Source organism: Durio zibethinus, chromosome 5, assembly GCF_047325235.1.
Source record: "Durio zibethinus cultivar Kanyao isolate XHJ-2024 chromosome 5, ASM4732523v1, whole genome shotgun sequence".
Lineage (NCBI taxonomy): Eukaryota > Viridiplantae > Streptophyta > Magnoliopsida > Malvales > Malvaceae > Durio > Durio zibethinus.
In genome coordinates, this window is record NC_143166.1 from 31,535,419 (window position 1) to 31,548,492 (window position 13,074).

General features: G+C 29.1%; 1 protein-coding gene and 1 non-coding gene across 2 annotated transcripts; one reads left to right on the forward strand and one right to left on the reverse strand.

Annotated features, from left to right (window-relative positions):
* Nucleotides 1-1,429: 1,429 nt before the first annotated feature.
* On the reverse strand, nucleotides 1,430-4,776 carry LOC111282337 (uncharacterized). Its single transcript, XM_022870378.2, has 3 exons — nucleotides 3,975-4,776; nucleotides 2,918-3,265; nucleotides 1,430-2,810 (listed from the first exon to the last, which is right to left on the reverse strand). Exons 1-3 carry the CDS (start codon nucleotides 4,437-4,439, stop codon nucleotides 2,184-2,186), a joined length of 1,440 nt encoding a protein of 479 aa, XP_022726113.2. The 5' UTR covers nucleotides 4,440-4,776; the 3' UTR covers nucleotides 1,430-2,183.
* A 7,948-nt stretch (nucleotides 4,777-12,724) lies between these two features.
* Nucleotides 12,725-12,931, forward strand: LOC149518910 (small nucleolar RNA U3). Its single transcript, XR_016342541.1, has one exon. It is a non-coding gene; the product is annotated as a small nucleolar RNA U3 (small nucleolar RNA).
* The last annotated feature ends 143 nt before the right edge of the window (nucleotides 12,932-13,074 follow it).

Sequence of the window (13,074 nt, forward strand, 5' to 3'; positions counted from 1 at the left end):
AAGAGGATGGCAAGTTTGGTGCAGCGGCCTCCTTTGGAAGAGTTGTTAATGGATTTTACAAAAGTAGATTGGAGATCAAAATCCTGTTTTTTTTTTTTTTTTTTTTTTGTGTCTTCTGTTGCTTTGTTTCACAGTTGCAACTTGCAAATGGAATGTACCAAAAAGTTTTTAGTTTTTACCATTTCTGTAACAGTTTTAATCTGTTAATCACCAAAGAATAATACCAAAGGTATTATAGTATGTTTTTTTTCACTTTGAAATCATCAAAATTTAAATCCAATCACTAAAATTAGGAGTTTAATATTATATTAATAATTCACGTGACTGTTGACTATTATATTTTACCTTTATTTAGGGGAGTACCTATAAGATAGGAATCAATCAAATAATTTTAGGAGGGTGACTGGCCATTTCTTTTTCTTGCGGCCAATTAGCCAGGAATTATGACTTTTCCTTTCAAAAAGATAATGTTAGGGTTGTTGGGATTGCACTGTCACATGACTTTGTCACTTTGGCCAGCACTTAAATGCTGAATCTTGAATCTTTGAAAATTGGACGTGAATTGATGAAATGAAATCCCTTATACGGTCGGTTGCTTCATTTATGCACTATTTCAACTTTCCATTTCACGTCATCATGAATGAAGGCATCAAGCTCCCGGAAAAGACAAATGGAGTAAAGTAATGCAAAAGCACTCATCAACGAGAATTTGACCTTTCAGAAACATCATGTTGAGGTGGAACCTTCCCTCCCAAAAGAAAAACTTTTAACAGTAAAATGAGATAAACAGCACCTAAATTAGAGTAAAGATGGCGAAAGGAAAGACAATGTCTGCAAAAGCAGGTGAAAATACTTGTTAAAACAGTAGAGCAAAGGAAGCAAAGCAAAAAAGAAGAGGATGAAGAAATGAAATCACATGGGGTTTGAGGAACTTTCACGTCGTGCTAAGTTGTAATGATAATTTCACACCCAAGCTTTGCTTTGAACGATGCAAGCCCCACTTCCAACCAATGCTCATGACTTTGGGTCCTATGGGCAAAAAAGGGGCTTTTTAACTTGAAAATTTTTACTTGTCCGAACGAAATGAATATTTTTAAAGTTTTGGAGACCCCGCCAGGAAGCCTGTTAAACCAATTCCCTGGGTACACGGTCAAGGGAAAAAGATTGGAGAAGCAGGCACCCAATGGCACTGAACTTTCAGAGACAACCTTAGATGCTGTCAAGCACCACATAAAGGAAGTTCATGGGTGCATTAGAGCTGGCTATGGCGGGATTTAGAAAGCTAAGACAATTGCTGGAGACCCCACCCACGTAAAGAATATCGTAGAATAGATACTCGTGTCAAGGTTTGAAGCATTAAATATTCACAAAAAAGCGTTAAGGGGAGATTAATTTAGGTACTATTATAATAAGCTTGGCCATTCGCAACTTGAAAAGAAAGAAGTTTCAACGCTTAATTCAAAGATGATGATGGTAGTAAAATAAAATTCAGAGGAAAGAAAGGAAGATGAAGGAAATATGCAGATCTCTGTATCCATCATGAGCATTAAATAGCTGATGAACATGATGTTTTCTGTTTACATTTTGCTTTCAGCAGCGCTGGACAAAAGCAACCATACACCCAACCAGAACTCAGGTCATTAACACATTTTGTTACAGCAGGTAAGAAAAATAGTTAGTTCCATCTCATTTACCATGCTTATGATCACCATATCCAGCAAAATCTCTTTTCCTTCCCAAACCCCAAAACAGCTTTTAAGTCGAACAATCACAATGAATCACAAATCCAGAAACAGTAACATTAAAAACTAGACCTTACTGTCAAACCCATGCTAATCAGCGGCAGTACTCTTTAGACTGCCACATTATATTCATTAACCATTAGAGTTAGTGTACCTATAAAAAGGTTAATGAGACAGCTTCACCACCTACCATCAAGCAACCTAAAAAACAACCTCCATTAGCCCTATCCCTAACTGGAAAACTGAGCTCCAACTCCGTAGCTGGATTCCGGATTGAGAGTATAAAGATTCATACAGGTCCACCGGAACCTGTGAATAATTATGCTCTATTTACAGATTAATAGAGGTATAAACCAAAGTCCAAAAAATGACTTCTACCTTGTAACTTCTAACGGGTTAGTCATCTGCGCTAGCTATCAATATGAACAATTGCCAAGATGTTCATCGGATTTCCATCCTCCAAATCATGCTGTCAGCACTGCTATCCTGTGCCTTTTCTAGGGCGGTTATTTTGGCATGATGTGCTGCTAAAGCAATTGCACTCTTTCCCCTTTCGTCCTGAGGGAGTTCACAGGTTTCACCAATGGATCCAGAACTCAAATCACCCGGAGGGATAAAACAATCAATAGAAAGGCCAGGTATGTTAAAGGCAACCTCTTCAATTGTCCAAGCTTCTTCCATCTTTGTTTTTGTATGGCTCATTGCAACTTCCCCAAACCTGAAAAGTGTAACAACAGAATGCCCAGAATGCGCTATCATGATACCTTCAACAGGTCGGTAATCGTCAAGATATGAATTGATTGTAGTTTCCCAATAAACAGCATCACCACCGTTAGATTGGATGCGAGTCAGATGTGAATCTTCCATATGAACAAGAAGTCCAGTCTTCTGACTAAAGTAGCCAAATAAAACATGCCTAATAATCTCTGCAGGGCCTTCACTCCTTGCCTTCAGTGTCTGAGGATCAGTACAGAGCTTAAGGATGAAGCAATCCTCACCATTAATGTTTTTCTCTCCTATGCATCTTGCATCAGCAAACATACTAGCTGTAGTTCTTGGATCAAGACCCTGAAGTAGGAATAATAAACCCCAAAGAGAATATCAGAAAACTAAGAACGCTAAATGTATAACTGAACAAACAATGTTCAGCAGTTGATAAGCATAGGAAACCTCACCTGAAGTGCACGACGCAAGGGTCTAACAGGCCCCTTTGCAGTGTGAGCACCAAGCCAAGGTGTGTGCCTCCACACAAGCTTCCCATTACAACCAGCATGAACCTTGCAGCCCCCAACCGCAAGTTCAACATACCACATGTCCGGGTTCATTTGCCAGAGTACAAACCCACCAGACTCTGCACCTCTAGACCCATTACGGTTCTTAACAGTCCTTGTAGCAGTTTCATATTCACAAGCTACCATTTTGAGCTTTCCCATTGCATAGGCATTCCGAATGGAGTTTTGCAGCTTCTGCCCACCAGAAGCAGCTGTATACTGCTGCAATATGTACTGAGCAGAGGAAGTTTCCTGCACCATACAGCAATGAAAGGAAAAAATATAACAGGAAGCAACACTAAAGTCACAGCATTTTAGCACTAGGACACAGCAAGGAATAAAGCCTAATAATGATCAAATAGGAAACTTCACCCACAAGTAGTTTTGTTTCTATAATTTGCACAAAGAAAACACTTTCAAAAAGTCCTACAGCCACTAACACCCTGTTTCCACCCTGCAGTTCTAACTATATCTTTTTATGTCCTAAAGTAATGCTGGTATCTATTTAAAACCCAGGAACATTAGACTATATTTCTGCATGTATTTTTTCTCAAGTTTCTTGCTAGCCAAACAGTTGGAATCAAAACCGTGATTTATTTAAATGGATCTATCACCCCTCACCCGTGGTAGAAGCTTAAAGAAAATATAAGAACATGATTAATCATTAAACAAGACAAATAAAATACTAAATGATTAAAATCCATTAATGTCACCAAATCTAAGCAAAACATCGAATTAGTCCAAAATCTAAACTAATGAAACTCGTAAGAAACACTCTAAAGAACTCATTTTTCCGCACTCAGGCAATACTAGAAAAAATAAATAATCAAAATCCAACCAAACTACCATTATGTGCTTTATTTACCAATCAAACCACCATAATAAAAAAAACCCAGAAGTTCAAATGAAGTGATACTATGAGTTAAAGAAGTAAAAGGAGAGGGAGGAAAAGGGGACTAACAATGGGAGTATCTTTGATGCTCAAGTGAGGCAAAGGGTCAGTGGAGCTAACATGAACTGGAGCCAAAGGCGCACCCAATACCCCAACCAACAGCCTTAGATCAGACCTTCTATAACTCATCGAAGCAACCGAAGGAGTCCTTGATAAATGTCCCTTAACCCATTGTCCTAGCGCCGAACCAACCCGCTTTGAATCCCCGACTTCGCCTCCGTCTGGATCCGGACCTTCCATGAGCGGAGCTAACGCTTCCCCGACTGGCCTCAGACTGCCGGATCTCGCGATCAAGGGCTCCGGTTGCGCCATGTAAGCGCCTCCATAGTTGTTGTGGTTGTTTTTCTTTCTCCGTAACAGACTGGCCAAGGGTGAACGTGCTCTTGCAGGGCTGTTGGACCTCGAGCGGGAAGGTGAAAGCCCACGAACTACTTCTTCTTTGAGAGCAGAGAAAAAACCTTGCTTTTTCTCCATTACTGGTCGGTTTTTTCCTTAAAAAAAAAAAAGTTTCCTTCGTTGATTTGGAAGTGAAGAAAGAAACAAAAAAACAGGGGAAATGGGTTGGATTGAGGATGAAGATTTAGAGAGGAGAAAAAGAGTGGTGAGGTTCCTTCATGGAGAGAGTGGGAACTGCATAGCAGAGCAGAGCAGAGCAGTGGGAAACTAGGGGGAGAGAAAAAAGGACAGAGAACGTCGCGACTTTTCAGAGTGCGAAATACCGTTTCATGCGATCCTATTGTTATCCTAAGGTTTTGGAGAGAAAAACATAGAGTGCCAAAAGTAATAATAAACCAGTGAAAAACAGAACGTCACCTCTTCTGAATGATTTTGCAATTTTAGTACTTTTTTTAACTTTTATCCAATGAAAAAAAAGCCATTTCACTATTTTAATTACTCGGTCCTTATACGACAAACTTTAATTTATTCCTTATACATACGATGATAAATAAAATAAAATTATTATTATTATATATTATATTTAATTTTTATCTAAAATAAAGTGGCAAGAATGATTAATATTTTTTTAGCAAGGGTATAAGCGAAGAGAGCTTTTGATAAATCACTCAAAAATATATTTAATTTTTATTTATTTATATTTATTTATTAAATTTAACAAATAATTTTAAATATAATTTATATGTTTATTTATTAAACGAATCAAATATAAATAATTATTTTTTCATTCATTTATGTTTACAAATAAACTCGATTACTATTTATTTAAAATTAATTCGTTTATTATTTGTTTAATATTTATTTATAATAATACTAATAAAATTATATTTTTATCTTTTATCATAATCTTATTTTAAGATTTGTTTAGATACATTTATATTCGTTTAAGATTTATTTATTTAAATTTATTTGATTATATTTTGTTTATCGTTTATAAATATATTCATTTATATATGTTCGTGAATATGCTAATTTAATGTTTACAAATGAACTCATATAACTTAATTGCACGAACATAAACCAAACATGAACAACATATTATTTAAACGAATAAATATGAACGAATAAAATAATTTTTTTAATGAACATAAACACCTTTAAAAATAAATGAATAAACATAAACATACATTCATTCATTCATATTCAGTTCATTTATAGCCTTACTTATTAATATAAAATGATTCAATCTTCAACTAATTATTACATATATTAAATACAAGATAAAATAACATTATTTAATTTAATCTTATTCTATCTTGTTATAATTTTATATTTCAAATAAATTATAAAGACGTATGAATATAAGTTAGTATTTATATATTATTAGAATACAATTTTAATTAATAAATAAGGTAAAAAATTATATATGTTTTAATTTTTTAATTAATTTTTTTATTTTTAAATACATTTAAAAGACACTTGCCACTTTTTTAACTCCATTTATATAATTAAAAATTTATATTGATATATATCAAATATTAATTTTATAAACATACTTAATGGGACAAGACAAAAATGGAAAATCAAATAATATTCTATGGTTGAATAATGCTAATTTTTTTAGAGATAATTCTAATTCTTTTAATTATTATAAAAAATTATCAATGTTATGTTAATTTTTAAAAAAATTAATTTACAACATTAAATTTTTATTTATTTAATTCATCTAAAAAAATTTCACAATTAAATTTTTTAAATATCATAACATTTTATGGGATGAATATTACTAATAATTTTAATTATTATTAAAAAAATGCCAGCGTTATATTAACCTAAGAAATGGAAGTTGAGTAAAACTGAACCAAAAACAAAAGAAATAATGGTGAGTTTAAAATATCACTTTGACAGTTTGATGTAGAATTCAAGTATTTGTTAGTCTTACGATTCAAAATCTCCGTCAAAGAAACTTAGTCATATTGAAATGGTCCCAAACCTAGAAAAGCAAGAAAATGGTTGGCTAAAGCCTAAAGTAGTAGTAGCAGTATTCAAAGCACAAATCTTAGAATAAATGAGAATTTAAAGCAAACACAAATATCTTTTACTAATTTATTATATTTGACTGAATTTAACTTTTGAATTAGTTTGTAGACTATGTGATGCATGGGTTGTTTTTTTTTATATATATATAATAATTATATATATAAATGTAAATATCAAATATTGAGTTATTAATAAATTACATATTGTTATGAAATTTTTTTCTCTTTAATTATATATATTGTTGTTTTATATAAATATATAAAAGTTAAAGTTTTTAATAAAAAAAATTTTATGCGTATATATAAGACTGTAAATGAATCGAATATAAACGAATAAATATATATTTATATTTGTTCTTTTATTTTTAAAAGTGTTCATCATTAAAAAAATTATTTTATTCATTAATGTTTATTTATTTAAATAATAGGTTATTCATGTACGTTCAATTAAGTTAAACGAGTTTATTCATTAACATTAAATAAATATGTTCATAAACATATATAAATGAACATATTCATGAATAATAAATAAATTATAACCAAACAAATTTAAATAAACAAACATTAAACGAACATAAACGAACCCAAACAAATATAAAAAAATCTTAAAATAAAATTAAGGTAAAAGATAAAAATATAATTTTATTAGTATTATTATAAATGAATAATAAACAAATAATAAACGAACGAATTTTAAATAAATCGTAAATAAAATTTGTTCATGAATGTAAATAAATGAATGTACAATTATTCGTGTTCAATTCATTTAATAAGTGAACGTCCAAATGATGTTTAAAATCGTTTATTAAATTTAAAAAATAAATATAAATATATAAAAATTAAACATGTTCACGAATAACTCATTAAAAATTTTGTTCATTTCTAGTCTTATGTGTGTATGTTATATTTTAACACGTGAAATATCATAAATAAATGCAATGCGTCATATAACTAATTAACCAAATCTTACTCGAATTAATTATTAATTAATTAATTAATTAAATCGAGTTAGACTTAATTTTTATCTCAATTTATGAAATTTTTATCTAAAAATAATAATAACTATATTTCGAATACCCAATAACTCGGAAAACCGCTAAATCCTAACCATTAAAAAAAAATGGAAAAACCAGTAAAGTACAACAATATTCTTTCTTTAATACACTCATCAAAATGCATAGCCGCCCTTTTATTCCACCATATCTAAATTGAAGCCGTCGCTTTTATTTATTACAAAATTTATCTTTAAATATAAATTCATAAATTAAGCAACATGTGACAATCAATTCAACCGCTTTTTTTTTTTTTTTTTAACTATATATGATTATGTTAGTATTAATTTTGGTGTTGGGTGAGGTAGTAAAATCCTAATTATGGGAATTTTTGTATTTATGATTTGTTACTCCATATATTTAAGGGTGAGTAAAAGTCGGTTTGAACCGATTAAACTGATCGAAATCGAGTGAATTCTGTTGAATCGATTAGATTTATTTTGTTTTAATTATAATCAATTTTTTAATTCAGTTAAATTGATTAATTTGGTCGATTTTCAATTTTTACAATTGATAATCGCACTAATCGAATTAACCGACTTTCTAATAATTAAAAATAAAAAAATTGAGATAAATATTTTTATTTTTTATTTTTTTGTAAAATATTATTGAAATTATTAAATTTTTTAGTAATTTAATTTGAATGATACTAAAGTTTGAATTTTATTGAATTGAATTTGTGGTTAAATAATTATTCATAATAGGGAAAAAAATAATAAAAAAATCAGTTATTTAATTGAATCAACCGAATCGAACCGATTTTGATCGGTTCGATTATAATCGATTATTTAATAATATTCGATCGGTTCGATTATTTATTAAATAAAAATCAGTTAAATTGATTATTAATTTTTTCAAATCGAGTCACTATTTATTAACGTCTATATATATCATCATTTATCAATCAATCAAATAAAAATAAATTAAAATAATATTTTTATTTTTTTTCACATACATATAAATAACGGGATATATAAGAGAAGGAAAAATTATGAATATAAAAAATCGAACCTCAAATTTACAAGAATTTATCACTTAAAAGGAGATAAATGAATCATTTGAGATAAATCATTAAATCTAATTTTTATTTTTTCCATACAAACCATAAATTATTTCATCATTCAAATAAAAAAAATTCCCAATTTTGCTGCTACTATATTTTTTAACTTTTTCCTACATGATGAGAAACATCATGTTGGAACGTGTTTCATGTTAGTGAAAGCGAGCATTACAATTCAAAAAAATCGGAGAGTATTAAAGCCATTATAGGCATAGCCATGGACTTGATCTCCTTCTCTTCAATGGGTCCTTTGCCATCATAACTTCTTTGACTCCCACAGCAGCCTTCTTCTTTACGCACCAAAGCACGTGCACTTCTCATACGATAATTGTCAGCCAAAATTTTCCAGTGCATTTGATAAAGAAAGGGCGAGATGGGCAGTCAGTCAGCTAAGCTTCATGGAAAAGATGGGTCATAATCTTTGATACATAGCTTTCTTTTACCAACCTTTACTTTATATTTAAAGAATAGCATACCTGAGAAAAAATATCAGTGGGAAAAAGGATGCCATCTTCAACAAGTTGAGCCTGTCAAATCTAAGATGAAAAAAAAAAAAAAAAAAAGACCACAAAACTTGTCCGTAATGGTGAAGTTTCAAAGCCATGCAACATTTGATTGGAAAAAAAGTTTGTAACACTTTTTCTTTTTTTTTTTTTTCCACTTTATTTTAGATTCTTTGTGTCCCAAGACCTAGACCTTTAGGCATGGGGCAGCTTTCTTTGACATTTATTTTCCATTTGCGTATACTATGCTTCAGTTTGTACTTTGGTCAACCATTGGGCACTAAGTAGGGTTTATCATGCTTTAAAACTACTTGATTACTATGTTTTTTTTATGCCAGGAAGCCAGTTTACGAAGACAGGACAACTGATTTATATGTTGAATGTCAAAATTTTAAAGATAATTATATAAATTAATTGTTAAATTTTAAATTTAGTTATTAATTTATTAATGAATGACACTAGTTATTAATTTATTATTGAATGACAATCTGTCAGTCTTCATGTTGGAGTCCCTGGCAAAAATAATTTGGTACTTGGGTTTTTAAGACTGCAGTTAAATGGGTAGTTTCTAAAAGCACCTTCACCCCAAGTAATTATGATCTCCATTACTATCTTCAGTTGAATGAGTAGATTCTGAAAGCACACTCACCCCAAGTGATGAAAAAACTGTTAAATTGCAAAAGTAGTGTTTTCAACTGTCCTCAGATTTTGTTTTGATCGGCCTGATAAGCATGTCAAAGGCTGACAATGCGACTAATTCGCTCTCTCTTTTTCTTTCGACCACAGTCCTGCGCACCGCACTTAGTCAGACCTAAATTTGGTGGTTGCAAACCATAACTATATACAACATGCCGAAATAGACATGTCGGAGGCACCTCAGAATTTAGATTGGGCCACTCATCTTCGATATGCTATTTTTTTTATTATAAATATATTTTTATGATTTATTCGATTATTTTTAAAATTATTTAAATTCTATTCATATTCGATAAAAAAAATTATTTTATTCGTTTGATTTTGATTCATTTAAATAATAAGATATTTGTATTCGATTTATATTAAATTAAATTAAATTAAATGAGTTTATTCGTGAATATTAAATAAATATATTTATAAATATTTATAAATAAATATATTTATAAATAATAAACAAATCATAATCAAATAATTTTAAATAAATAAACTCTAAACAAATAGAAATGAACCAACATAAACAAATTTTAAAATAAAATTAGAATAAAAAATAAAAATATAATTTTTTTAATATTATGATAAATGAATAACAAATGAATAAATTTTAAATAAATTTATTTACGAACATAAATAAATTAAATATATCTATATTTTTATTCAATTTGTTTAATAATGAATATAAAAATGCTACTTAAAATTATTTATTAAACTTGATAAGTGAGTATAATCAAACAAAAACTAAATATATTTATGAACAATACGATGAAAGTTCTGTCCATTTATACTCCTACTTTTGATCCTTTTTAGACTTGTTAAGTTCGCACTTTTAAGCAAAGATCAATGAACCCAAGCTGGGAGAGAAAACAACAAGATCAATTGAAGCCGAGACCAGTTTGGGCATTTATTTTGTATTTCGAGCAGTCCTTGATTCCTTTGTCTTCCAAGATCTATATGCGATACAGATAAGTGATGCAAATCCTTATTGGCTCTTTTTTTTTTTTGGTAAGAAAAATTTATGAGTAGACCGTTGGTTTAATTTTTTAGATTAAGATAAAATATATTGTATTTGATAATTTAAAATAGATAATTATAAGTCGTGCATTCGAGATAATTTTAATAAATAATCATCTCTAAGACTCGAATTCAATACTTCTTCATTAAAAAAAATAACTTTAATCAATTGAATCAATCATTTGTTGCCCCCCCTTTTCCCCGGCTGGGTTTCGACTCCACAGGCTCTAAGGTTCAAACCGAGAGTTGCCTGTGGTTTTTTAAGTCCATATTTATATTGGATAACGTATATTTAAACGACTTGCATCTAGTCCAAAATAAAAGAATAGCCTAAATCATAACTACAAAGATAGCTTGCAAACAGTATCTTCATTTTTTTTTTTGGTTTAAAAAAATTTAAGATTAGCGAAATTATCTTAGGACAAATTTTACTGCACTGCAAATGGTATCTTCTTCACTGCATTATGTTTAATTTATTTTTCAGACCCAATGCTGATGAAGATGGCCCAGAAAGAGAAATTGAAGTCTCCGAACTCCAAAGATTGAGACAAACATCCAACAAAAGCATACGAATTCCATAATCTTCTCAGTCCAACAAGATTATTGAAAATTTTTTTTTTTTGGTTGAAAGGAGCATAGCATAAATACTTAAGTAATAGTGGGATACAGGAAGGTTCCAACTGCGTCACCGAAGATAAAAGGCTGAAGGAAGTTTGGAGGAGAAGTATGAATTACAAAACGATGATTTGAGGGAGCAGGATTAGCACTAAAACTATTACAAAAGTCCCCACTTGCAGGGGTTAATTCATTGCATTTCCGTCCTAGTAGATTTGACAATTCATCATATTGTATAAAATATTATATTTATATCATATTTTAAATAAAAATTATATATTTTAATTTATGTCGATATAAAAATATAAAATATAATTTTTTAATTTTATTAAATTTATTTATAATTTTTTAAAATTTTAAATTATATCATTTTTATATCTTTTATTCGTATTATATTATTATATTATATTTTAAATTATCAAATTTACAAACTAATATATCCTTACATCGATTCCCCTCACGTAGGTATGAGGAAGCTTAGTATGCTGGAACTGATTTAGTAATGCCTTACAATCACAAATCAGCGGATCAAGAACATGGTTAATGGAAAGAGGGTTGGGGATTAGACTAATAACATCAGAGGCATCAAGCTCAATTTCAAGGCAAGGGATTTGTTTAAATATAAGCTAGTGCTAAGCCATCCCTTAGCACCTAGAGCTCAGCTTCAGCACTAACATAGCGTTTGGTATAAAGCGTTCGTTCTAAAAATTAAAAATTATAGTGATTTATATATGATAATTAAATTATTATGTTTAATAAATATTTAGTTATTTTATGTGATGGTGATTTTAAATTATTGAGAATGATTATTTTATTATTTTGAAGAGTCATTTAATTTTTATATAAAAGAGTAAAAAATTTTGATCATCAAAATTAAATTATATGTAAAATTAATAATATTCAATTTTATCTATTTAATATGTAAATTTAAATTTTACTGTATCTTAAAATTATAATTATTTTATATTTTTAATCTGATATTCATTATAATAAGTTAAAAATAATTTGTATATATATATATATTAATTTTGTATATAATATAATATTTAAATTTTCTTTTATTATGAATTTAATAAATTAGTTTCATTTTCTAATTTAAATATTTTTTTCATAATTTATATTATAAAAATAAATTTATCTATCAATAAATATATTTATTAATTTAATAATTTAATTATATTTTATTATAAAATAAATAAATATTACTAATATTTTATAAAATATTATATTTAAATAACTATAAAAATATTAATTTATATAATTATTACAATATGTATGATTATTTTTATATTTTTAAATAAAATAAAATTTTATTTTTAATAATATCAAATACAATGATTTTTAATTTTTAAAAATTAATCATTATTAACAAAAAAAATAGGTTCAAATCATGAGTATTAAAATCACTTTAATAATTACATTACTAAGATAATTTTACAAAAAATATCAAATGCTATCTAAGAAGAAAGTATATGAGGTTTGGTTGATCAGAGCGTGATTAATGGTTTGGTGATCCTGAGAGTTCACTCTGACCGTAGAGGATCGTTCTTAGCCAGCCCTTTGCTTGCCTGGGATGGTCACGCAGCTGTCTAACAGATTCCCAACTTGATTATTAAATTGTCTGGATTCTTTCACTCGACCCTTGTTTTGCCCTCCGCATTTTTAAGTATTGTCCAAAAAATACAAAAGTAGGAGAAGAATTAAGTATAATAAACGACGTAGTTTAATTTTTTGTCCACT

Coding starts and splice junctions, on each gene's coding strand:
- LOC111282337 (XM_022870378.2), bottom strand. CDS start 4,439: ATGGAGAAAAAGCAAGGTTTTTTCTCTGCTCTCAAAGAAGAAGTAGTT. Junction 3,266..3,974: donor GCATCAAAGATACTCCCATT/GTTAGTCCCCTT, acceptor TGTATGGTGCAG/GAAACTTCCTCTGCTCAGTA. Junction 2,811..2,917: donor CCTTGCGTCGTGCACTTCAG/GTGAGGTTTCCT, acceptor TTCCTACTTCAG/GGTCTTGATCCAAGAACTAC.